Raw genomic sequence first — 26,911 nt, 5'->3', positions numbered from 1 at the left:
ATATTTATACTTTAATTAAATTGAAACCTGGAGTTACCTTTTATTAATGGCCAGTAAACAAACTGAAACGAATAAGGTCAGCCGCTGTATAAAGCCAAGGGATGACCCTATCTGCCCCTATGCTTGTTATGATCTAGAACAACCAGGGGTTGGGATGACAAATCCAAATTCAACATTGTGTAGAAAGAGATCTCAAGAACACATTGACCATGTGAGGTGCGCAATGTAGCTCAAGCTCGCCTGATTTTCATTCAAAGCTTCCTGTCTAACACCAAACCAAAAACATATCGAAATACTACACATCTAGCAACCAACCATCACCGAAAGGTGCCTTTTCTTTACAGCATTTCTATCTATATTTTAATTGTCTTACTTTAAAGTAAATAATTATTGTTTTAATAACAATTATTTTAAAATGCCTCAGATTATTAGTGTGTAATACATAAAGCCTAGTGGCTCACTGTGGAGGAAGTAACCAAAGATCAAAATTAGCAGATGCTGGTTTAAACCGAAGATAGACACAAAATGCAGGAGTAACTCAGCAGGACAGGCAACATCCTAGAGAAAAGGAATGGGTGACGTTTCAGGACACGTCACCCATTCCTTCTCTCTAGAGATGCTGCCTGTCCCGCTGAGTTACTCCACCATTTTGTGTCTATCCAAATGATTCACTCACTCTTTTGGAAGATATTATAATTTTTTCATTAGTTATTGCATCTTAATATTTCTAAAAAAAATTCCAAGGCAATGTTAAAATTCATTGGGAAGATGAATTGGGGGGAGGGGGGGGGGAATAAATCACATTCTGAACAAATGATGATGAATAGACACCATCATTAGATATGAAACCTCAGTATTTATATGGGCTGGAAGATTGCAACCTTCCCTGTTTTGACAAGTGCACAATCAAAAAAGATCAAATAGAATAAGTTGTCCTACAAGTTTAGGCTGTGCAAGCCATAAGCAAGAAGAAGTATTCATATTTGCATGGTGACTATGCAGACACTTTTAGTTTTATATTTTCATCTTCCATTGTCCCTTGACACACTAAATAATACAACTAGATGAAAATCACAGTGTGTAATAAGGTTTTGATTGTTGCAAGTGCTTTAATGTTTCTTTAAAACTGAATGTTGCTAAATGTGCACAGTTAGTCTATTTGTTTGAATTCTGTTTTAGTTAGAAATTTCCACTAAAATTAATGCACAGGGCTAAAATGGAATTGCTGTAAGCACAAATGTGCCGAGTAAGCAGTTTTTTTTTAAACCATCTCTGGAATGGTCATTACAATAAGGTTTTAACAAGCCTCAGCGAATAAAGTGCTCTAAAGAGAAACAACTAGACAGTAGGTCCAGCTGATATCTGTGTTTCTCAAACTACACACATGTGATAATATCATTCTTGGCTGAATTATTACTATCCTGGGAATGTTTGCCATCTTTCAAAATAGGATGTAAATCACAATATTTTAATGCTGAGAACAACTCCTCTTATTACCACTTTGTGTTTGCAAAATTCTTTCTGTAAAATATGAATCATGGTATTTTGAGCTCCACGAGTCATAGTGCCATACAGCACAGAAACAGGTCCTTCAGCCCAAATCGTCCATGCCGACCAAGATGCCCCATCTAAACTGGTGCCATTTGTCTGTGTTTGGGCCATATCCCTTTCCTATCCATATATATGTCAAAACATCAGAGAGTCATAGAGTGATACAGTGTGGAAACACGCCCTTCAGCCCAACTTGCCTACACCGGTCAACATGCCCCAGATAAAATGTCTTAAATGTTTCTGTTGATTCTGCCTCAAATACTTCCTCTGGCAAACATACCAGGATACGTATATACAATGAAACAGTCAGTTAAATTTAATCATAAGATATTTTAAAAACTGCAGATATTAGAAATTTGAACTTAGAAGAGGAAATGGTGGAAAACTATTTGGATCAGGTTGAATCTATGGAAAGAGAAACAGCATCTTCAACCTTAATTGGTAATTGTTTTGCTTTCCACAAATGCTGCTTAAGATGCTGCAAATTTCCTTTTTTGTTGCCTTTATCTGCTATAATCATGTGTAATTGTCAACATTAGTCACAGAAAAATAAACAAATTCAGTATTTTTAATGTAAAATCCACCTCCAATTTTGAAATTCATTATTAAATCAAGTTTAGGTCAGTTGACAGCACCTGAGGTAAGGATTGAACCAGGTGTTTCCGGCGCCGTGGCAGCAGCTCTACAAGCTGTGCCACATCCCCTTTACTGCTTTAGTCCAGATGAAAGGCCTCAACCTGAAACAACAACTGTCCATTTTCCTCCACAGATGCTGCCTGACCTACTGAGTTCTTCTAGCAACTCATGTTTTTCTCTTGATTCCAACTTCTGCAGTCTCCTGTGTTTCCAGCTCCTATCCTGTTCTGTTTAGCAGAAACATGGCCTTTGGAAATTTGGATAAATATTTTCATGATTTTTATTTGTGTCAATGCATTTTGGAAAAACTTGTGTTTGTTTTTAGTGTCTCGAATGATTCAAAAATACCCTGTCAACATTTGCATTGATTCTTTTATTAAAGTGAATTTATTGAATAATTCACTTTATTAAAGAACATTATATCTCTTTTAAAGTTCTTAACTGGTTTGTCTAGTAAGGGATATAAATTCAATTATTATCATAGTCACATAAACGTGAAATAACCTGGCTTCTATTTACTCACAGGATGTGCCTTGCTGCAGGGGTTCACCAAGTCCGTGGACAGGAGGGAGACTACTCATATCCATCCCTCTGACACCATCACCCCTCACCCTCCTTGTGCATTTTACTCGTATCACAAATATCTTGCATGCTGAAAATACAATAGGTAAATAGGTTGTACAACCTGAACTGGATCTGGGATGTAGCTATTCCAGAGGAAGTTTCCAGTGGCAATAGGCAATGATAGGACTTCAGTTCCTCTGTCACCATCCTGCACAAAGTCAGTCACTGCTGTATAGTAAACAGACGATCGGGAGCATATGCCTCGATTGCAAGGTACTTGGTATAGGTCCACATAACATGATGAGAGGGCAAGATTTGAGCCCGAATATCCTGAGCTTGGCGAATCTAGATGGAATGAAATATTGATAAAATATTAGTAATCTTCAAATTTAACTCACTTGAATCACAGGAAATGAAAAATGTTTACATTTGAAGAAGGAAGTAAAAATACAGTTCAGATGCAGTGGATTGTGCTGGTGGCAGTATCTCACTAATTACATGTTAATTAATGAAAAAACTAAATTATAGCTTCAATTTTAACTTGAAATGCCAATAGAACATGTAATGTCTTCCTTAGGACCTTGTTATGACTAGCACAATGAATACACGTCCGACATCTTGTAGGAAAAGTTTAATCTGCAATGACTGAAACTTCTAGAAGGTCACTTGACCTCATTCACGAGGCCCAGGTACATTTGCCAGCTTCTGCTTTTGGCCTCAAGGGGCACTGGCATTTACATTACCTATTACATTACATATACATCACAGAACATATGGGTGAGCCTCATGCAATTTGGAAATAGGCAGCATGTCTGTGTAGAAGGAATGGGTGACATTTCGGGTCGAGACGCTTCCTCAAACTCGAAACATCACCCATTACTTTTCTCCAGAGATACTGCTTGTCCCGCTGAGTTGTTCCAGCATTTGTGTCCATCTTCAGTGTAAACATATGAGGAATAAGCAAGATGCTGAACATGAACTAAATGACTGAGATAACATCTACTGTGTGATAAATGCAATTTCTGTGAATGGTGTTATAAAAATAAACAGATTAATAAACAAAATTTCAAGGTGAATACACAGATGAAGAATGGTATTTCATGGCTCATTGGAGAGCTGGAAAAATGGGAATCATCTTTGCACTGAACAATTGGCAAGTTGACAGTTTTCCAAGTGCTACACGCCCGAGTTGGTGTGTAAAATTGATTGTGAATCACAATCAATTGTTCATTGTATTCTTTGTGCGTAATAAATGTACGCGTTTCTGTGTTGGTCATATACAAATAAGCATGCACATTGTTAATTATCATACATTGAATTTTTACATCTGCTTTTGTTTTTCAGGTGACCCACTTTAACCAAATGGCTCAGGCACCTGACACATTAATCAGGCCTTTATTTTATAAGAACGAGGGTGTACCTCTTTTTAAAAAAGAGCATCTGAGATTCTCACTGGTGCTAATCCAATTCCCTTTGAATGATCCGATTGACTTTTCTACCGCCCAAATTTACAACCAATTCCAAATTCCAAATCATCCCAAGTGAAGAAGTTCTTTCTCACATATTGAATTTTGGGAAGTCAAACCAGGGCAGGACCTTCACTGGGAATGGTAGGGCCACAAGGAGGGTTGTAGAGCAAAGCTATCTAGGAGTACATGCACATAGTTATCTGAAAGTGGCATCACAGGTAGATAGGGTGGTAAAGAATGTTTTGGTACATTGGTCTTCATCAGTCAGGCTACTGGGTATAGAGGTTGGGACTTTGTTACAGTTGTACAAGACGTTGGTGAGGCCACATTTGGAGTACTGTGTTCAGTTTTGGTCGTCATGCTATTTAATTTAGTTTAGTTTAATTTATTGTCACCTGTACCGAGGTAAAGTGAAAAGCTTTTTGTTGTGTGCTATCTAGTCAATGGAAAGATTATACAACATTACAATCGAGCCGACCACAGTGTACAGATACATGACAAGAGGAATAATGTTTGGAGCAGGATAAAGCCAACAAAATCCAATGAGAGAGTCCGAGGGTCTCCAATGAGGTAGATAGTAACGAAGGACTGCTGTCAAGTTGTTGATAGGATGATTCAGTTGCCCGATAACAGCTGGGAAGAAACTGTTCCTGAAACTGGAAGTATGCATTTTCACACTTCTATACCAGGGTTAGACTCATCCTTGATTATGCTGCTGGCCCTGCTGAGGCAGCGTGAGGTACAAATGGAGTAAATGGATGGGAAGTTAGTTTGTGTGATGGTCTGGGCTGCTTCCACAATTCATTGCAATTTTTTGCGGTCTAGGATGGAGCTGTTCCTAAACCATGCTGTGATGTATCCCAAAAATACGATTTCTACGGCGCATCTGTAGAAGTTGGTGAAAGTTGGTGGGGACATGCTGAACTGCATAGCCTTCTAAGGAAGTAGAGGCATTGGTATACTTTCTTGGCAGTAGCTTCGATATGGCTAGTTCAGGACAAGTTGTTCGTGAGATTTACTCCTCGGAACTTGAAGCCTTCAACTATCTCTACTTTGGCACTGTTAAGGTATGTGTACCGCTTCTCTTCTTGATCACTATTGCCTTTGTCTTACTGAGATTAAGAGAAAGGTTGTTGTCTTGACACCAGGTCACAGGTCTTAATCTTCTTGCTGTACTCCATCTAATCAATATTTGATATTCAGCCTACTACAGAGGTGTCGTCTGCAAATTTGCAAATTTAATTGGATTTGTACTTGGCTGCACAGTCGTGGGTGTAGACAAAAATGCTGGAGAAACTCAGCGGGTGCAGCAGCATCTATGGAGCGAAGGAAATAGGCAACGTTTCAGGCCAAAACCCTTCTTCAGACTGATCGGGGGTGTATCAGGAGTAAAGAAGGGAGCTGAGAACGCATCCTTGCGGAGCACCAGTGTTGAGGATTATGGTAGAGGATGATTTGTTTTCTATCCTCACTGATTGGGGTCTGTTGGCCAGGAAGTTGAGAATCCAGTTGCAGAGATGAGTGCTAATCCATGTCAAAAAGCTGGAAAGAGTACAAAGAAGATTTTCGAGAATCCTGCCAGTCTCGAGGCTCTGAGCTGTCAGGAAAGCCGTGGCAGACTAGAATTGTTTCCTTGGAGGGATGATCTTATAGGGATGTATGAAATTATGAAGGGGATAGATAGGGTGAATGCACCAAATCCTTTACTCAGGATAGGGTAATCAAGAACCCAGCTCTGCATTGCAGTTAATTATATAATTGGTGACGTGCTGTTCCGAACTAAACAGGAAATAAGACGTCACCCATGTGGTTTAAAGCCACCTCCTTTTCTCCCTGCATGTGTTGGACTCTGTACTGTGACTTTTCATGTCCCCCTTCCTCCCTCAGATCCAGTGATAAATTGAGTAACATAAATTGCTGGAGGACGCCCGAGTTTGTGCATAAAATTGATTGTGAATTGCAACCAATTGTTCATTCCATTCCTTGTGAATAATAAAAGTATGCTTTTCTGTGTTCTACACGTGTGTATAGAAGCATGTAAAGCACATAGCAATGTTGTCAATTAATATAGAATTGAGGAAGCCAGTGTACAAAAAGCTGCACAGAGCCTGCCTAACACCTCCAATGTTTGAATGCCATACAACAACAAACAGGCCCAAATACCACCAGCACTCTAAAACAAACTCGAAATCCAGCCTCCTTCCTGACTGCTGCTGCCAAACATTTATGGGCTAGTTTTTGAATGAATATATGCAGCATTCTCAGTTTGGCAGTGGAATCATTAAGCAAGCAACCTAACATTTATATTTTTATTCACTACCCACTCCCTTCAAGCTGCAACCCCTTACTGTTAAAGGCCACCCAGGTCTAAATGTCATCTTGCACAATTCTAGTTTGGGAAAAGTATGTCACTGTGTGAAATATAAAGGTCCAACTTTAACTTTATAAGATGTTGAATTGGGAAATAAATAATTAAATGTGCTTACCTTGATTCACTGTGTTAAGCAAAATTGTGAGTTTACATTCATCTTCTGCCTGGCTGAACTCAGTGCATGAGATAGGGACAGTGCTCTCAAACACCAGCCTATGTTGCTTGCCATCCTCTGCTACAGTTAAAGCCTCAGGGTGAATCTGGTAAATTAAACCACAGCAATCACATAGCAACTGTAAGATTGAAAGCAATGCTTTTTTGTAACCATTTCAATGAAGACAGTATCTCTACACATAAGAAGATCGAGACAAAATGCTGGAGTAATTCAGCTGGTCAGGCAGCATCTCTGCAGAAAAGGAATAGGCGACTATTTGGTTTGAGACCCTTCTCCAGACGCATTACTCCAGCATTTTGTGACTATCTTTGGTGTAAACTACCATCTGCAGTTCCTTCCTACATATACTGTGTGCTACAACTATATTGTTCACCAGCTCATATGAATGTAATTAATACAAATATTAATAACACTTCATTACCAGTTTGATCAACATTTACTCATATTCTTAAAAATTAAATAAGCTACTTTACAAATCCTGCAACAATTATATGAATCTTATCAATACAAACATTCACCAAATGCAGTTATTATAGCACAGAAAATTCACTATAATTAAAGAGACTGTAGAATAAATTAGGAGTGGGAATGTTGCATATTACGTGCAGTTTTTCACAGTACTGAAGAATACCATTGCATTAACAATCATTAGAGAAGGGGTATATTTCAAAAAACAATGGTCAATATAAAACCATGTATTAAATAAATCATCCAGTGCATAACAATGGACAAATTACATTTAAGCATGGCGATCACACTAGCCAACATTGTGGCGCTACGCTGCAGCTGCAACCCGCCTGCAGTCTGTCTGTCTCTCTTCCTTCTTTGTCTTATCGTTAATGCTAGATGTGTGTAATAGTCTATTTTTAGTTGTGTATTATGGGTGGGCAGGTGGTGGGGGGGGCAACATTTTTTCAGTGTCGTATCTCCATTCGTGCTGCGGCCTAACAAAGAGGAACTGGGCGGCCTCCAGCTGGGATCGACCTTGAGGCTCCGGTTTCCGGCTTCGGGCCCTGTGGTCTGTAACATCGGGAGCTCACAGATCCCTGGTTGGTGACCGACTTTTCAGGAGCTCCAGCCACAGCAGCTTTGTCCGCCCCGAATCCCAAGGCTTGAATCGGCCCGTTCGCAGGACCTTTCATCGCCCGGCGCGGCCCGGCCGCGGGATCTTCCATTGCCCGGTGGGGGCTTCAATATCGGGAGCCTCGATCGCCTCGTCACAGCAGTTTGACTGCCTGACCGCGGGAGCAAAAGCAAGGAAGAGATAAGACATTTTTTTACCTTCCATCATAGTGAGGAGATGCCTGGAGGCGTCACTGTGATGGATGTTTATGTTAAATTAATGTAATTGTGGGTTTTGTTTGCCTTTTATTGTTATGACTGTATGGTAACGACATTTTGTTCAAATTTTGTTTTAAATGACAAATAAATTCAGTTCAATTCAATTATTTTGCACACAGAGAAATCCTGAAGAAATGAAATGTAAAAAAAAAAAAATTACAATCTCCTTTTTCTTGCTGACATTGAAAGGTTGTTGTCTCAAAACCAGGACACGAGGTACTCAATCTCCTTCCTGTACTCCGTCTCATCATTATTTGACATCTGGCCTACAATAGTGGTGTCGGCTGCGAATTTGAAAATTGAATTAGATTTGTACATAGCTGCACAGTTGTGGATGTACAAGGAACAAAGAAGGGGGCTGAGAATGCATCCGTGTGGTGCCCCTGTGTTGAGGATTATCATGGAGGTTGATTTATCCTCTATCCTCACTGATTGGGGTCTGTTGGTCAGAAAGGCGAGGAGCCAGTAACATAGATGAATGCTGACACCAAGTCCCACGAGTTTGATGATAAGCTTGGATGGTATAATGGTATTAAAGGCAGAGCTGTAGTCTACGAATAGGAGTCTGATGTAGGTATCTCTCTTATCCAGGTGTTCTGAGGATGAGTGTAGGGCTAGGGCGATGGCATCGTCCATGGACCTGTTGTCGCAGTAGGTGAACTGCATCTCTTTGGCACTGAGATGATGGTAGTCTTCTTAAAGCAAGTGAGTACCTCAGAACAGAGTAGGGAGAGATTAAAGATGTCCGTGAATACTGCCGCTAGCTGGTCCACGCAGCTACTAAGGACACGGCCAGGAACTCTATCAGGGCCAGTTGCTTTTTGTGGGTTTACCCTCAGGAAGGCCGATCTAACCTTTGCAACAGTCACCCTGGGGAAAGGCACACTTGAGTCTGAAGGACCAGCATAGAGCACAGTCAGTTCATCGAGTAAATTAGCACTATCACCAATGATGTTGCCTAGCCTTGCTTTGCAGCCAGTTATCTTATTCAGACCAATTCTGATTACATGAAGTATTCAAAGATGCAGAAACCTGCTGCAGGATTCAGGAAGAAGACATTTTTTTAAACTATGGAACATTTTAGATAAGCATGAAATTCCATACAAATCTTAGCCGTAAATCTTGGTCTATTTAGATCAAACATGAATGGAGACGAGATCTGCAACTAGAGCTAAAATTAATTTCTTCTGAAGTCCCTGCAGATTGGTGCAAATGATCAAGGGAATGCCATAAGGCTGTTTTGATGTAAAATAAGCACATGTGTGAATTTCCTTTCAGAAAAACATTGTCTTGTTTCTGAATAAATTGTTTTTTTTCATTTATTTCATTGTATTCGCAAAAGCTGTCCAAAGATCTCTTACAACATCACATAATTCCTTTTTGGATTTATGAATATATTGGCAACATTCTACTCGATAAACTAAGGCTCAGTTGTGATTAGATATTAATTACTTCCTACCTTAATACCAGCAAAAAATTCCTTGCTTTCAACAGACGGTCCTTGATTATCTGGACTGTCCAAGTAGAAACTTGAGCTTCTACAGTAAAACTGTGAATTCAAGAAGACAACAAATAATACAAATACAGCTCAGCAAGTGTAAATTTCAAAATGCAAGCATAATAGTCACTGAACAGAATATATTTTTTATGTGTATGCATGTTTCTCTTTAGGTAGGGACAACTTGACACTTGCAAACAAATGCACTGGTTAGATTTGTGCTAACATTTATTTGCAGAATTATTATTAAAAATATGTTCATTAGTTAGAGCTATATAGTTGCCTTGGGAAGTTGTGGGGCTGTCCCACTGTACGAGCTAATTCAAGAGCTCTTCCGAGTTTAAAAAAATCAAACTCGTGGTAAGCACGTAGAATGTACGTTGCGGGTATGTCGGAGCTCGGGACGTCTCTTAGCGGCTCGTAACGCTAATGGCAGGTACTCGGGAAACGCGGTAAGCTCGGGAAGACTCGTGAAGATTTTTCAACATGTTGAATAATGTCCACGAGAGCCCCGAGTACCTACAAGCGGCTATTACCATAATTCTCCGAGTTCAAATCAGGGGAAACTCGGGAGAACTCTTGAATTAGCTCGTACAGTGGGACAGCCCCATTACTATTTTTCTTTCTTTCCATTTCAAATTATTTCTTCATGTATTTAAGAAAATAAATGTACTAATGTAGCTAAAAATTGGTTTGTCAGCAAAAATAAGTGATTTAATAAAGGTATCCAGTCCACCAGTTTTGTGGGCGAGATGACAGGGGTGAGTCGTATCCTGGATGTTCACGAGACTGCCAACAACATGAATGCAGGTGACTTTGGACACAACTCATTTTAAAACATGGACACTGTTTAACCAATTTCACCCCAATAGTAGAATCAACGGTCAAAAAAATAACAAACTCCACCCTGCATTACCTAATAACTAGAAAGATATTGAAATAGAATTTGCCTTTAAAATAATCTGCACTTTCCTCCATCTGCACAACTGATTTTTAGACACAGACCAGCATTTTCTTTGTGCCTGCTTTTACACTTTGAAATGAACTCAATAAATCGTTCCGTATCCAGAATGTGTAGTAAAAACCTATTGGGAACAAAATTATTCTTGGGTGATAGTGCAAACCGTTCAAGCCCTTGATTTTATTTTCTATTGATTTCAAAGAAATGAGAAAACATTGGTTGTAAACTAAATTGCTGATTTGTTATTGCTGAAGACCAATTCACTGACTCTGCTTACGATAAACAAGTCGCCAGGTCCAGATGGGTTGTTCAGGGAATTTGGTGTGGAGGTTGTAGAAAAACCTGTTATAATCTTCTAATACTTCCTCGATGGAAGGGAGGGTTGGGAAATGGAAAATATAGCATCCATGTTCAAAAAGGAATGCTTGGAGGTGCAAGGCTACTACAATCTAGTCAGTTTAATTCCTCTCATTGGGAGGTTTATAAAACAATATTTATGGAAAACATTAACTGAAAATTGAACAAGATTGAATTGATGAAGGAGAACCTCCATGGATTTATTAAAGGGAAATCCTTTTTAATCATCCCAAATGAACAGTTTGACGAGATACTGTAAGGGAGATTTTCAGGTTCTTGACAAAGTCCCACACAAAGAACGACTGCAATTAAATAGTCAGGGGCATCACAAATGGAAAATTGACTCAAAGGCAGAAAATACAGTGGTGGTCGTTCTTCCCCCCAGAGGCAGGAAGAACGGCATGACTTTATTTAAGAGGTTATTCACAAAACCGCAAGTCAGGTTGACAGTACAGTTGATAGAGTTATGATCATGATTGCTTTATGCAGGGTAAATTGAGGGATAATGTTCTAGTGAGCAAATGGTTTAATAACTTAGAGGCACAATTTTTGTCGGAGGATAATTAACATATGGCAGTTTCTATTGATACACATGTAAATAATAGAGTAACCTAAGGTACACAAAATTGCTGGAGAAACTCAGCGGGTGCAGCAGCATCTTTGGAGCGGAGGAAATAGGCGACGTTTCGGGCCGAAACCCTTCTTCAGCAATTTTGTGTACCTTCGATCTTCCAGCATCTGCAGTTCCTTCTTGAACACAATAGAGTAACCTATCTATTTTATTCCCTCTCTGTCTGCAGAGTCATCAGTACTAATTTCTCAACATGTGGCTCAGGGCTCAATTTTGTTTGATAACACTCCTGTGAAACTGAATCATAGAATAATTCATTTTACTGAATTAAAGGATTTTTCAAATACCACTGGTATTTTAAGAGTCTAAAGACCATTTCCAGGAATTTTGCCAGCCACATAAAGTAAAGTTTGCTTGAGCATATTCAAACAAAAGTATGCAAATCTGTAGATGATGGTTTAGATTGAGATAGAACAGCTTGGTATATCTGTATATTTTATCTGTCCTGTTGATTTTTACTTTCCGATTTCTGCCTTTCTGCATTTTTAACAATAATTTATTTTTGTAAAACTTGATATAAAATATGAAGGTTTATAGCAATTGGTATCTTCATTTTTTTTTCTACTTTCATAGTCTCCACGGAATGTATGCACTTCATATCTTTACGTTTGTGCACCCACAAACTATTTTGGTAGACTCTAGTTTATTTACATGAAAGAGTGTATGCAGTAGGTCTCAGACATTGGACAACACCCCTCCCCTGTTCTTAAACATATATTTTGTTCTTAAATGTTTGTGTATAAACTCTTCTATGATTCCACCTTTCCAATCCAAAATCAATAGTGTCAAATAATCATAGGATTCCTGATTACCAAAGGTACAAAGATAAACAACTTCTCGGGCAAAAAACATCCAAGTGAAATGCCAGAGTCCACATTTGAATTCCCTTTCAGGTGCTGATCTAAGGATTTTAGATAGGCACATAGATATGCAGGAAATGGAGGGATAGGGATTATGTGAAGTCTGGAGTCTGAGTGCCCTCCAGACGTCCACATCTGCGCCAGGTGCGTCGAGATGGGGCTCCTAAGGGACCGTGTTAGGAACATGGAGCAGCAACTCGATGACCTCTGTCTGCTCAGGGAGAGCGAGGAGGTCATAGAAAGGAGTTACAGGGAGGTGGTCACTCCAAGACCACGGGAGACAGAAAACTGGGTCACAGTTAGGAAGGGCAATGGGCAGAGGCAGGGACTGGTGAGTACACCTTGAAAATAAGTACTCATGTTTGAGTAAGGGTGGAGGAGACAGCCTACCTGGGGGCAGCGACAGCGGCCAGGCCTCTGGCACAAATACCGGTGATGTTGCTCAGAAGGGTAAGGAAAAGAAGAGGAGGGCAATTCTAATAGGGGACTCTATAGTCAGGGGGTCGGATAGGCGATTCTGTGGACGCAGACAGGAGATCCGGATGGTAGTTTGCCTCCCTGGTGCCAGGATCAGGGATGTGTCTGAACGTGTCCAAGAAATCCTGAAATGGGAGGGAGAGGAGCCTGAGGTTGTGGTACATATAGGTACCAACGACATAGGTAAAATAAGAGAAGAGGTCCTGAAAGAAGAATTTAGGGAGTTAGGTAGAGAGTTAAGGAGAGGGACTGCAAAGGTAACAATCTCAGGATTACTGCCTGTGCCACGCGACAGTGAGAGTAGGAATGGAGCGAGGTGGAGAATAAATGCGTGGATGAGGGACTGGTGCAGTGGGTATGGATTCAAGTTTCTGGATCATTGGGACCTCTTTTGGGGAAGGTGCGACCTGTACAGAAAGGACGGGTTGCACTTGAACTCAAGGGGGACCAATATCCTGGCGGGGAGATTTGCAAAGGCTACTGGGGAGACTTTAAACTAGTATAGTTGGGGGGAGGGACTCGAATTGGGAAAGCTAGCAGTCAGTGTGAGAGGCAGGAGGCAGAGAATGGTAGCACTGACCCAAAATGTAGGGGAGAGAGAAGAAAAAGACAATAAACAGAGAATAAGAGAGGGTGTGTTTCTTAAATGTGTATATTTTAATGCTAGGAGCATTGTAAGAAAGGTGGATGAACTTAGAGCCTGGATTGACACCTGGAAGTATGATGTTGTGGCGATCAGTGAAACATGGTTGCAGGAGGGCTGTGATTGGAAACTAAATATTCCAGGATTTCGTTGCTTCAGGTGTGATAGAATTGGAGGGGCAAGAGGTGGAGGTGTTGCATTACTTATCAGGGAAGATATTACAGCAGTGCTTTGGCAGGATAGATTAGAGGGCTCGTCTAGGGAGGCTATTTGGGTGGAACTGAGAAATGGGAAAGGGGTAGCAACACTTATAGGGGTGTATTATAGACCGCCAAATGGGGAGCGAGAATTGGAAGAGCAAATATGTAAGGAGAGTGCAGATATTAGTAGTAAGCACAAGGTAGTGAATGTGGGAGATTTCAATTTTCCACACATAGACTGGGAAACACATTCTGTATATGGGCTGGATGGGTTGGAGTTTGTAAAATGTGTGCAGGATAGTTTTTTGCAGCAATACATAGAAGTACCTACTAGAGAAGGGGCGGTGCTGGACCTCCTGTTAGGAAATGAGACGGGTCAGGTGGCAGAGGTATGCGTTGGGGAACAGTTCAGGACCAGTGATCACAATACCATTAGTTTCAATATAATTATGGAGAGAGTCAGAACTGGACCTAGGGTTGAGATTTTTGATTGGAGAAAGGCTAACTTTGAGGAGATGTGAAAGGATTTTAAAGGAGTAAATTGGGACAGTTTGTTTTATGGGAAAGATGTGGAAGAGAAATGGAGGACATTTAAAGGTGAAATTTTAAGAGTACAGAATCTTTATGTCCCTGTTCGGTTGAAAGGAAATAGTAAAAATTGGAAAGAGCCATGGTTTTCAAGGGAAATTGGACACTTGGTTCGGAAAAAGAGAGAGATCTACAATAATTATAGGCAGCATTGAGTAAATGAGGTGCTTGAGGAGTATAAAGAATGTAAAAAGAATCTTAAGAAAGAAATTAGAAAAGCTAAAATAAGATATGAGGTTGCTTTGGCAAGTAAGGTGAAAGTAAATCCAAAGGGTTTCTACAGCTATATTAATAGCAAAAGGATAACGAGGGATAAAATTGGTCCATTAGAGTCAGAGTGGACAGCTATCTGCAGAGCCAAAAGAGATGGGGGAGATATTGAACAATTTCTTTTCTTCGGTATTCACCAAGGAGAAGGATATTGAATTATGTGAGGTAAGGGAAACAAGTAGAGTAGCTATGGAAACTATGAAATTCAAAGAAGAGGAAGTACTGACACTTTTGAGAAATATAAAAGTGGATAAGTCTCCAGGTCCGGACAGGATATTCCCTAGGACATTGAGGGAAGTTAGTGTAGAAATAGCAGGATCTATGACAGAAATATTTCAAATGTCATTAGAAACGGGAATAGTGCCGGAGGATTGGCGTACTGCGCATGTTGTTCCATTGTTTAAAAAGGGGGCTAAGAGTAAACCTAGCAATTATAGACCTGTTAGTTTGACGTCAGTGGTGGGCAAATTAATGGAAAGGATACTTAGAGATAATATATATAAGCATCTGGATAAACAGGGTCTGATTAGGAACAGTCAACATGGATTTGTGCCTGGAAGGTCATGTTTGACTAATCTTCTTGAATTTTTTGAAGAGGTTACTCGGGAAATTGATGAAGGTAAAGCAGTGGATGTTGTATATATGGACTTCAGTAAGGCCTTTGACAAGGTTCCTCATGGAAGGTTGGTTAAGAAGGTTCAATTGTTGGGTATTAATGATGGAGTAGCAAGATGGATTCAACAGTGGCTGAATGGGAGATGCCAGAGAGTAATGTTGGATGGTTGTTTGTCAGGTTGGAGGCCAGTGACTAGTGGGGTGTCACAGGGATCTGTGTTGGGTCCACTGTTGTTTGTCATGTACATCAATGATCTGGATGATGGTGTGGTAAATTGGATTAGTAAGTATGCAGATGATACTAAAATAGGTGGGGTTGTGGATAATGAAGTAGATATTCAAAGTCTACAGAGAGATTTATGCCAGTTGGAAGAGTGGGCTGAAAGATGGCAGATGGAGTTTAATGCTGATAAGTGTGAGGTGCTACATCTTGGCAGGACAAATCAAAATAGGACGTACATGGTAAATGGTAGGGAATTGAAGAATGCAGGTGAACAGAGGGATCTGGGAATAACTGTGCACAGTTCCCTGAAAGTGGAATCTCATGTAGATAGGGTGGTAAAGAAAGCTTTTGGTGTGCTGGCCTTTATAAATCAGAGCATTGAATATAGAAGTTGGGATGTAATGTTAAAATTGTACAAGGCATTGGTGAGGCCAATTCTGGAGTATGGTGTACAATTTTGGTCGCCTAATTATAGGAAGGATGTCAACAAAATAGAGAGAGTACAAAGGAGATTTACTAGAATGTTGCCTGGGTTTCAGCAACTAAGTTACAGAGAAAGGTTGAACAAGTTAGGGCTTTATTCTTTGGAGCGCAGAAGGTTAAGGGGGGACTTGATAAAGGTCTTTAAAATGAGGGATAGACAGAGTTGCCGTGGATAAGCTTTTCCCACTGAGAGTAGGGAAGATTCAAACAAGGGGACATGACTTGAGAATTAAGGGACAGAAGTTTAGGGGTAACATGAGGGGGAACTTCTTTACTCAGAGAGTGGTGGCTGTGTGGAATGAGCTTCCAGTGAAGGTGGTGGAGGCAGGTTCGTTTTTTATCATTTAAAAATAAATTGGATAGTTATATGGACGGGAAAGGAATGGAGGGGTATGGTCTGAGCGCAGGTATATGGGACTAGGGGAGAATACGTGTTTGGCACGGACTAGAAGGGTCGAGATGGCCTGTTTCCGTGCTGTAATTGTTATATGGTTATATGGTTATATGGTGAAGGCAGAGAAGATTCATTTGTCTTGGCATCATGTTCGGCACAGACATTGTGGGCCTAAGAGCCCATTTTTGAGCTGTACTTTTCTATGTTCTAAGATGTACTTCCACACATGAAAACTATGAGCTTCCAATGAGAATTAAATCAGTGAGCACTGATTACAGCAAAAGACTAAAGTGCTGGAGTAACTCAGTGGGTCAGGCAGCATCTCTGGAGAACATGGATTGCTGACATTTTGGGTTGGGATCTTTCTTCAGACTGATTGTGGTGAAGGTGGTGGATAGAAAACTGGGAGGAACATGACAAAGCCTGGCATGTTCCTCCCAGTGCTTGCTACATCAAGGCCTTCTGGATCTCATGGATACTATCCATTTTTCCCAATCCCACATCTAATGCTTCCAGCCTGCACCTCCTCCATTGCCAGAGTGAGCTACATGGAAATTGGAGGAAAATGACCTCATATTCTGCTTGGTTAACATAATTCAACAGTATGAACATTGAATTCTTCAATTTTGGGTAACTTACCAAACCCCAACCTCCCCCCTCTCTTAAGTGTGCCCCACCTGGACTCGCATCCTTTGTCCAACCATCTGCCTATCAAAAAAACCCTCACCTGTACTCGCTTATCACTTGCCAGGCTTTGTCCTGGCTCCTCTCTTCCAGCTTTCTCCCCTTAGCTCCCTTCACAATCATTCTGAAGAAGGGTCCTGACAAAAGGTTACCTATCCATGTTCTCCAGAGATGTAGCCTGATCAACTGTGCCTTTTTTTTGTAAACCACCTTCTGCAGTTCCTAGTTTCTACTGATTACAGGACAATGTGCTATTCAATTGTTCAACATGCAGTATTCCTTGAAAGGGAAACCTTTCAGTTGGAAACAATTATTGGCAAGGTTGGCATTATATTACTCTCTTCATTCAATTAAGAATGATTTTACTCTTTTCCCCACGACGTGCATATTTTCCCATCTAATACACCATTCAGACAATTGTATTTGGAACATTACTAACAAAGCAGAATGTCAAGTTGCAAACAAATTCTGAACATTAAGTAAGATTTTATTTGTTTTTTTCTAAATTAAGCCATGAAATTAAAAAAACTCTAAAGCTTTGGTAAATACATTGAGGCCGAAAAGGACTTTGGCAGACTGATTGAAGAAAAGCCGAGACCTGGCTTGCAGCCTTAATTGTGAATTTGAACATTACTTTTTGACGTAGGCTCCAATTGCTTAAAAGATTGCATCCGGGGGACAAAACTATGGAAGTGGCAAGATTAAAAACTCAAAACGAAAAACCCAATGTAACAGAGGAGACTGATGTGTGTGTGTCAAACACGGCAGGGGCTGGAATCAAATTAATGTGATGGAAGTGATTTAACCCTTAATGTGTATACGCTTGAAGACCTAGGTACATGCAAGGACCTCTTAATAAAAATCACCAACATTTCAAGCAGCATGGTGCAGCCAAGCACAGAGTTATTCCCATAGATGAGTTAGCGCCCTTAACCCTCACTGTGTGAGGTGCTCTCCTGTGGACCAGCGATTCCAGCAGGAACAATACCTGTGGATATGATTGTCATATCAGCTTTTGTAAGATTTTTCAGAACAAAGCGTTCCAATTTCAAACGTTTCATCGACGTCTTTGAAATCTAACCGATCTTTATGTGAATATGTAATAAGGCAACATACCCTGTCCCCAAGTCTGAGACTTATTCCATCCAGTTCTATGAAGGAAAATGCTTGGACTGTGGTTTCTTTTCGCAGCTCCTGTTTGGTTCCATCGGATGAAAGACGGAACCAAGTGATAATAAATCCAAGAGAACTGTTCACTGCTGGACTCTCAAAGGAACACTTCAGATAAACACTGCTATTATCTAGCTCAGCCACAACTTCAAGAGCAGATGGAGCTGGTGGATGTTTAGCTGGCAAGTATAAAACAAAACATAATCAGTATTATACAGCTTACTAGTTGAAATTCAGAAATTAACTAACCAAGTGGCATTCAGGTTCTTTGTGCACCAACTATCATTCGGTACTTTGAGCAAGGAGTCACTCTTCATGGTACTATAGTTTAGTTACAAGATACAGTGTGGAAATAAGCCCTTCGGCCCACCAAGTCCACACCGATCACCCATACACTAGTTTTATCCTTCACACTAGGGCAATTAATAGATGCCAATTAACCTTCACGTCATTGGAGTGTGGGAGGAAACCGGAACACACGGCGAAAACCTACGCGGTCTTGGGGAGAATGTACAAAGTCCATACAGATAGAACCCATGGTCAGGATCAAACCCGTTGTCTCCGGCGCTGGAAGTCAGCAGTTCTACTGCTGTGCCACTGAGCTGCCTATTACATGCATGCTCTGGATGTAATTTGATCAAGGTGGGATTATATTCAAACATTAACCTTTCCATACAAATGCTCATCTGTAGGAGTTACTGTATTCTAAGCAGGCCTGGGATCGTTGGCTGATTTTCCCCTATATAAATCAGAGGTGCTGGAAATTTAGTTTGAATGTCAATAATGGGTAGCTAGACCATGTGGATCTACTATGTCTCACCAGGTTTGTTTTCATTTTGTCAACATCAATTAGGAGAAAACAACTGCAAGCAAGTCTCATTACACACTACCAAAGCTAACTAAATTATTCCCTGATTATTTTCACAATGGTTCCAAGGAAAATGTCCTAAATACAAACAGTGATTTCACATTCAAGGCCATCTCTGAGAAATTATTTTGTCCAATTTGGAGAGACTAATGGCACCCATGATCATTACGGTATTTTTCACACAATTATTTCTTGATTTATACTCTATAATTGTTGTGGGGGGACCTATAGAGCACATATTTCCTTTCTCTTGTTATTTCCTATCTCCTTCCAAACCGACACTGTACCTTGATATTCAAAATTATTCATAACTGAACAGATCTCATCAATTTTTATTCAATTTTTCAGGATGTAGACATTTTGTAACGCTAGCATATCTAGTCCATCCTTAATTGCCTTCAGAAGATTGTGGTAAGCTAATTCTCTGAACTGTTAAACGTACTCCCACATTGTTTTTGAACTGGGAACTCCAGGGCATAGACCCAACAACATTGAAGGAGCCCCAGTATCAGGATGGTCTGTGACTTGGAGAGGAGCTTGCAGATGGTAATAATGGAAATTGTGGAGACCCTTGCAGCAAAAAGAGGGCAGTTAGCACCCTTGCTTACACTGGGAAGGGTATTGAGTCAAAAGTTGAAATCGCATAATGTAGCTGTTGGTGAGACCACACTTGGAGTACTGTGTGTAGTTCTGGTTGCCCAGCTATAGGAAGGTTGCATTAAGATGGAAAGGGTGCAGAATAAATTCACTAGGATATTACTTGAGTTACGGGGAGAAATTGGATAGGCTGGGACTTTTTTTCTTTGGAACATAGGATGCTGAGGGGTTACCTTGTTGAGATATACAAGGTCAGAGGCTTGGATAAAGTGTGAGCTTAGTCTTTTACTCAAGGTAGACAATTCTAAAACTAGAGGGCATAGTCTTTAGATGAGATGGAGAGATTTAAGAAAGACTTCAGATGAAGATATATAAGCGGATACAAATACCACATAAGAGACTATGCACAAATCCATGGATTGGAAGGGTTTGGAGGAATATGGGCCAAATTATAGGAAAATAGATTAGCCATTAGCCAAGTATGCCAACTTGATTGACATGTTTGTATTTCTCCATGACTCTATTGGAGGAGTTGTTGACTGTGTGGGGAGTAGTCGTATGTTGTTGTCAATGTGATGATGAAATGGGCTGCAAAATAGCAGGTGGAACATAAAATGTGAGGTAATGCCATCGGGGAGTATTGATGAAGCTCGGTCATTCTCCGTAAATGGCAAGGTCTGAGTAAGTATTGAGGAACAGAGGGAACTTGGCATGCAAACACAGAGATCCTGTGATTAACATGGCAATGTGGTTGGATATTATGGTTAAGAGGCATATAAAATAGAAACCGTCATTAGCGAGAGCAAGGAAGGTTATGCTCCAGTTTTTTTTTAAAGCATTGGTCAGGATATACCATTGGACTACTATAACCATATAACCATATAACAATTACAGCACGGAAACAGGCCATCTCGGCCCTACATGTCCGTGCCGAACAATTTTTTTCCCTTAGTCCCACCTGCCTGCACTCATACCATAACCCTCCATTCCCTTCTCATCCATATGCCTATCCAATTTATTCTTAAATGATACCAACGAACCTGCCGCCACCACTTCCACTGGAAGCTCATTCCACACCGCTACCACTCTCTGAGTAAAGAAGTTCCCCTTCATGTTACCCCTAAACTTCTGTCCCTTAATTCTGAAGTCATGTCCTCTTGTTTGAATCTTCCCTATTCTCGAAGGGAAAAGCTTGATCACATCAACTCTGTCTATCCCTCTCATCATTTTAAAGACCTCTATCAAGTCCCCCCTTAACCTTCTGCGCTCCAGAGAATAAAGACCTAACTTATTCAACCTATCTCTGTAACTTAGTTGTTGAAACCCAGGCAACATTCTAGTAAATCTCCTCTGTACTCTCTCTATTTTGTTGACATCCTTCCTATAATTGGGCGACCAAAATTGTACACCATACTCCAGATTTGGTCTCACCAATGCCTTGTACAATTTTAACATTACATCCCAACTGCGAGCTGTTCTGGTCACCACACTATAGGGAAGATACAATAGCACTGGAAAGGGTGCAGAATAGATTCACTAAAATTAGGCAATTTAGTTATGAGGAGAGATTAGAGAGATTATATCTGATTATCTGGACGAGGAGGTTAAGACATAGGGATATAGATACTGCAAACATTTCGCCTTGTTGAAGGTGAAGAAAACTAGAGAACATAGATTTAGCATTAGGGGTAAGAGATTTAGAGAGGATCCAAGGGGAACCTTTTCACCCAGAGAGTGATGATTACCTGGAATACATTGCCTGAGAGAGTGGTTCAAGAAGAAACACTATGGGCAATTGTCTAGAAGGGCACTTAAATTGTTTAGGCATAGAGTCATGCAGCTTGAAAACAGGCCCTTCGGCCTGAATTATCCATTCCAACCAAGATGCCACATAGAAGTTAGTCCCATTTGCCCGTGTTGGCCCAGGGTACAGGCCAAATGCTGGATTAATATGGATGGGTGCCCACTGGATGTTGTATCAATGTGACTCTGATTCTAGTTACTGTAAATGCAGCAGGATTGATGACAGGGAAAAGTACTCACTCATTGTCTCTAAAGTAATTCATGCTTGACTAAAGTAAGCTTTGACAGATTCCAAGTTAATATTACGAATGACAAAAAACCCACTAATGTGATAATATTGATGAAGTCGACATGTACCTCTACAAACGTTTCCAATTTCTGTATCATCTGGACCACAGTTGCTTTTATCTTTTGTTTCGGAGATGACTAGGACGGAATTAAATAAATGTTATACTGATTTCAGTTCTACCAAATAGTTATGTCATTATTTTTATTAATTCATTCAATTTTTGGTCTTCAGTTTATACTTAAATTGTCAGAGTGTACAGCATATTCCAGACCATACTTTCCTAATGACACCTCATTCATCATGTACAGTATAGTTCGATGAGGAATTCATAGCTTACTCACGAGTTTTAGGGCTAAAAGTAATTTATGTTCACAGTCCATAATGGGGGTTTAATTAAAGTAAATAGTGGGCCCAATTTTCCACTTGCAGATTGGAAATGAAGCAGATTCAAGTATTTTTTTCTCTTGATAATGCTGCAATCAGTGCTGTTAGATTCCATTTTACCTATTGAGATTAATACTTTGTTTCCTAATATCATACATAGGCCTTTCAAAGACAAATTATCAGGAACAGTAGCATTGTAGTTATCTTGCAAGACCAGCAATCTAGATAATGAACAACTCTGATTAACTGCCACAATAGTACTCTATGAATTTAAATTAAGTTCGTCAAAAAAGTAACTACATCTGGACGAACAGGTAAATACCCTTTAAAGTGATCATGAATATATTGGATTTTCATAAAAACACATCAGTTTCAGTTATGACCTTGAGGGGAGTAAACCATTAGCTCATTTAATCAAAATTTAATTCAGAAATTATGTGGTTGGACAACTCTCAACTGAAAAGAATCAAAAGAGTTTTATTAAACTGCAGCAAATAAATATTGTAAGTATAAAACTTCTCAACGTCATTTAAAATGTCACTGCAGCATATTACATTTGCTGTTGTAATATGCTGAGGCAACATTTTATCTTCACACGGACATCCTCCACTGTGCCTTTGTTACCATTGATTCAAATGATTAGGAACAAACCTACCAGCTGAAAACTTAGCAACTGAGTTGAGATTGCCGAAGCAGAGTTATATTCCATCATCACCTATAATCTCAAGGTTTAGCTTCCACTACTTCTCTGTTACCATTAATGCAATCATCCAACATCAATTTCATGAAAGTTGGCAAAGTTGCCAACTTAAAGATCTTATAAGAAAGAATCATCTTCATGTGAAAGTAATTGTTAAATAAGTTATTGACAAAGTTCCACAATGGAACCAACAGTTCAAATATAAAGCTGTGCATTCTGACAAAATGTAGTCATGCACTTTAGGTGCACAAACTACTAATGGTGGAGATTTTATATCAATAATTGATTTTATTGATTTTATATCAATAATTGGTAAATATGGAAATGTGGCCCCACCAACTTTCCAAGTGCAATGTCGAACACTTGTACTATACACCTAATCCTGCTTGTAGTCAAGTTGTTCTTGATGAACTACAACACTGTAATCTATCCACTAAATGTAACTTCTTGAGGCAGGTTAAAATCATTGTAACCAGAAAGCACACCATCATCCTAAACTCAATGTGAAGAGTCATCACTTATGATATCTAACGACAATTTTGCTAATAACAAGCTCAAGAATGTGGCAGTATGCTCTGTATTTCCAAGGTTTATCTCCAATACCCCAAGTAAAGTCAACACAATCTAAGACAAAGCAGATTGCTTGACAGCGGCTAATCCATCACATTAGCATTTATTTCCTTCGCCGCTGACGCACAGTAGTTGCAGTGTGTATCACCGACAATGCTCACTGCAGCAACTTACTATATCCTATTCAACAAGAAATTCCAAACTCTTGCTTTCTATTGCCTCAGATGTGAAAGGCAGCAGGAATAAAGAATCACCATTACTCCCAGGTACCTCTCGAGATTAGACAATATCTTGACTTGGAACTTTCATCTCTCTTCCTTCTTCATCAATGAGTCAAGATCTTGGAACTCCATTATGGATATATTTTTAGCACATAGAATACAGCAGTTCAAGAAGGTAACTTGTACCATTTGATCAAACCATTTGCTGTATCAAAAATGCCTCCTCACCTCATTTAGGTAGTGAACCACTCTCTTCCTCTAATAAGGCCTATAATGCAGCTGTCGAATGGTGTGGAATGGCAGGCATTTTGCTGTAGCAGATGTCCAACCAGATTGCAATCACTTCGAAAATGAGGTCCATTGCCTTTGTGGCCATATGTATTTCCTGTTTCAGAAGTGCAAATTGGCTTTATGCAGTGTCCGTCACCTACACTGCTGCTAGTATCTCACAAAATTAGGTCTACTGCTTTAGCAAAAAGGTAATCAAAAGTGTGTTTAGCATTGACTGGATGTGGACGTGGGCGGTGCGACTCACGTCGCAGCGGCCTCTGCAGTCCCTCTGTCTTTTTATTATTTTTTGTCTCGTTTGAATGTAGTTTTTTTTTGTTTTTTTTTGTGTGTATGTGTATGTGTGTGGGGGGCGGGGGGGGGGGGAAACTTTTAAAAATCTATCCCCTGCACAGAGAACCCGACCTTTTCTCTGTCGGGTCTCCGTTGTCGTTGGGGCCTAGCACCGTGGAGCGGCCTCCGGCAGGAACGGCCTGGGGCTCCAGTCACGGAGCTGCGGACCTACTCACCATCGCGGAGCTGGCCGAGTTCGGAGCGGGAGGAGCGGTGGTGGCACGCTGCTGCGACCCGACCCCGGGGATTCGGAGGCTTAGCGCAGGTCTGGCAGACAGGAACACCGGGAGCCCGCGGGTCCCTGCTGGGAGACCGCTTTTCGGGGCTTCTGCAACGGCGACTTCAACCGCCCGAGTTGTGGGGTTGAAGATTACCTGGAGTGGGGCCTTACATCATCGCCCGGCGTGGCTTGGAATGGCTGTGGGACTTTGCTAGCGCCCACCGGGGGCTCCAACAACAAGACCCGGAGCGCGGCCTTGCATCACCTGGCGCGGCGTTAATGGCCGCGGGACAATTACCATCGCCCGCCGGGGGCTTCGACTTTGACTCTGACATCGGGAGGGGAATGGGAAGTGCAGGGGAGAGATAAGTCTTTGCCTTCTATCACAGCGAGGAGGAGATGAGCTGTGATGGATGTTTGTGTAAATTGTGTTGTGTCTTGGTTCTTTCTTGTGTGTATGACTGCAGAAACAACAACATTTCGTTTGAACCTCAATGGGGTTCAAATGACAAATAAATTGTATTGTATTGTATTGTATTGAAATCGAGATAAATAATAATCAAAAAGCAAGAAAAAACACAATGCTGAGAATCAAAAATAAAAAGAAAATGCTGGAAATATTCAGCAAATCAGGCAGCATCAGGGGAGAGAGAAGCAAAGTTAGTGCTTCAGATCAATGAACTTTCATCAGAAACATGTTTTTTGCAGAGGATGGAAATGCATGAACAAACCAAGAGAGAGGCATGGATATAGAATAAATTTTAATCAACTCAAAATCAAAAAGGAAGCAGAATTAATTGAAGGTGACAAAAGTTACAAAAATAATTCTCAGAGACAGCAGAACTTTATTTAAGGTGGACATTCCTAAACGTGTGAATTGAACAGTACTTAAGAAGCAAAGAAGTGGAGACATTGGAAATTTGAGATTAAAACAAAAACTACTGGAAATGCTCGGCAGGTGAGGCATCAACTCAAGCCATTCCCTGCAGTGGAGTTAAAATGGACCATGTTATCCGAGGAGTGCCTTTTGTAGAACACTCCAGGCATAACATTGTGACAAATTTGCAGTACGTATCTGGGAGGCCTGCAGGTAAATAAAATAGTCATACCATGCCACTATTAAAATATAATGGTGCATCTAGACAGCTGCTGCCTCGCAGATCAGGTTCAATCCTCACAAAGGGTACTGGAGCAACTGCTCCAGTTTCTTCCCACATCCCAATAACATGCGTTGGTATGTTAATTGGCCTTTGTAAATTATCTATAATGTGCAGGCTATTGGTAAAATCTGGATGAAGGGGGTTGATGAGAATGTGGGAAAATGAAAAGTGGGATTAAATATGGGATTAATGTAGGATTCATTTAAAGGGGTGATTGATGGCAATGTGGATTTGATAGGCTGAGGTCCATTTCCATGCTGTCTCTCTGTGACTCTATGACCAATCCAATTCATACTTCTAAATCTCAATCTCGAGTCCACCACTTGATCCCACATTGCCCAGCACCTTTGCTATTGATCTCCGTATCAGTCTCAGCCGCATGTGCATGGCAGTGCTACTTCTGATCAGCCTGTGCTTGATCTCCTATGCTCAGTTAGATTGGGTGGAACATTTTAAAAACTAATAGCCATGGGTCTCGCCCTGAAATGTCACCTATCCGTCCTCCAGAGATGCTGCCTGACCTGCTCAGATACTCCAGCACTGTGTTCTATGCAAGATTCCACCATCTGCTATTCCTCGCGTGTAACCCTGCTCCTGATCTCCCTGTTACAACATGCTCATCTCCCCAATCTCAACCCCTTCTAAAATGCCAGATCAATATCCCCCCCTCCACCTACTAATGCCAGGTTGGTCTCTCCACAGCTCCTGACAATAAGCAGCCTCCAAATCTTTCCCTTCTGTCCCACATACAACAAAAGCACAATTTCCAATTACTTCTCAAGCCACAAGCAGTGTTTCCCAGCCCTACTTTCCCCAAACAGTGACACTGGAGCTCCACCAGTATCGTGAAACACCTCATCCACAGGTAGCTTCTCTCTCTCTCTCTCCCATCCAGTTAGGCCTGTGCTTGATCTCAATGCTCAAATTGACAACGTGTGACATTTTCAACCAAAGACCTTGATTTGAACTGAATTTGGTGAAGCAGGTTAATGATCAAACATTTGTTCTTAATACCCACCAGGGCAGTGCTATTCCAGCTCACCCTTCCCAATGCTAAGATTGACAAACATACCAAATGTTTAGCAAGGTGTAAGTGCCTGTACTTTTTTTCCATCAACAAATATGTTTACATATTTGAATAAGAGAAAGGGAAGTTAAATCCTTGTGGACTCAAACTTATGGCACCTGGGCCTGGTGCACACATGCCAGCTCTTTGTCCAACATCAGCTCAATGGTTAATGCTGTTAAAACATGAAGATAAGATGAATAATCTTTCTTGTGTGAATCATTTATTTTCATCTGAATCCCTTTTCCATT

The 26,911-nt window shown here is 40.6% G+C and overlaps 1 protein-coding gene across 2 annotated transcripts in view; it reads right to left on the bottom strand.

Annotated features, from left to right (window-relative positions):
- Positions 1-26,911, bottom strand: part of vwde (von Willebrand factor D and EGF domains) — a 175,078-nt gene that overhangs the window by 77,456 nt on the left and 70,711 nt on the right. For both annotated transcript variants that reach the window (XM_033045672.1, XM_033045662.1), the window contains exons 4-8: positions 21,787-21,855; positions 18,108-18,340; positions 9,567-9,656; positions 6,707-6,851; positions 2,873-3,096 (exon numbers count right to left, since the gene is read on the bottom strand). In XM_033045672.1, the coding sequence (XP_032901563.1) occupies positions 2,873-3,096; positions 6,707-6,851; positions 9,567-9,656; positions 18,108-18,340; positions 21,787-21,855 (761 nt within the window). The remainder of the gene's footprint in view (positions 1-2,872; positions 3,097-6,706; positions 6,852-9,566; positions 9,657-18,107; positions 18,341-21,786; positions 21,856-26,911) is intronic.

Source organism: Amblyraja radiata, chromosome 2 (genome assembly GCF_010909765.2).
Source record: "Amblyraja radiata isolate CabotCenter1 chromosome 2, sAmbRad1.1.pri, whole genome shotgun sequence".
NCBI classification, from domain to species: domain Eukaryota; kingdom Metazoa; phylum Chordata; class Chondrichthyes; order Rajiformes; family Rajidae; genus Amblyraja; species Amblyraja radiata.
The sequence above is the reverse complement of the archived record's forward strand: the minus strand, read 5'-3'. Positions and strand labels throughout refer to the sequence as shown.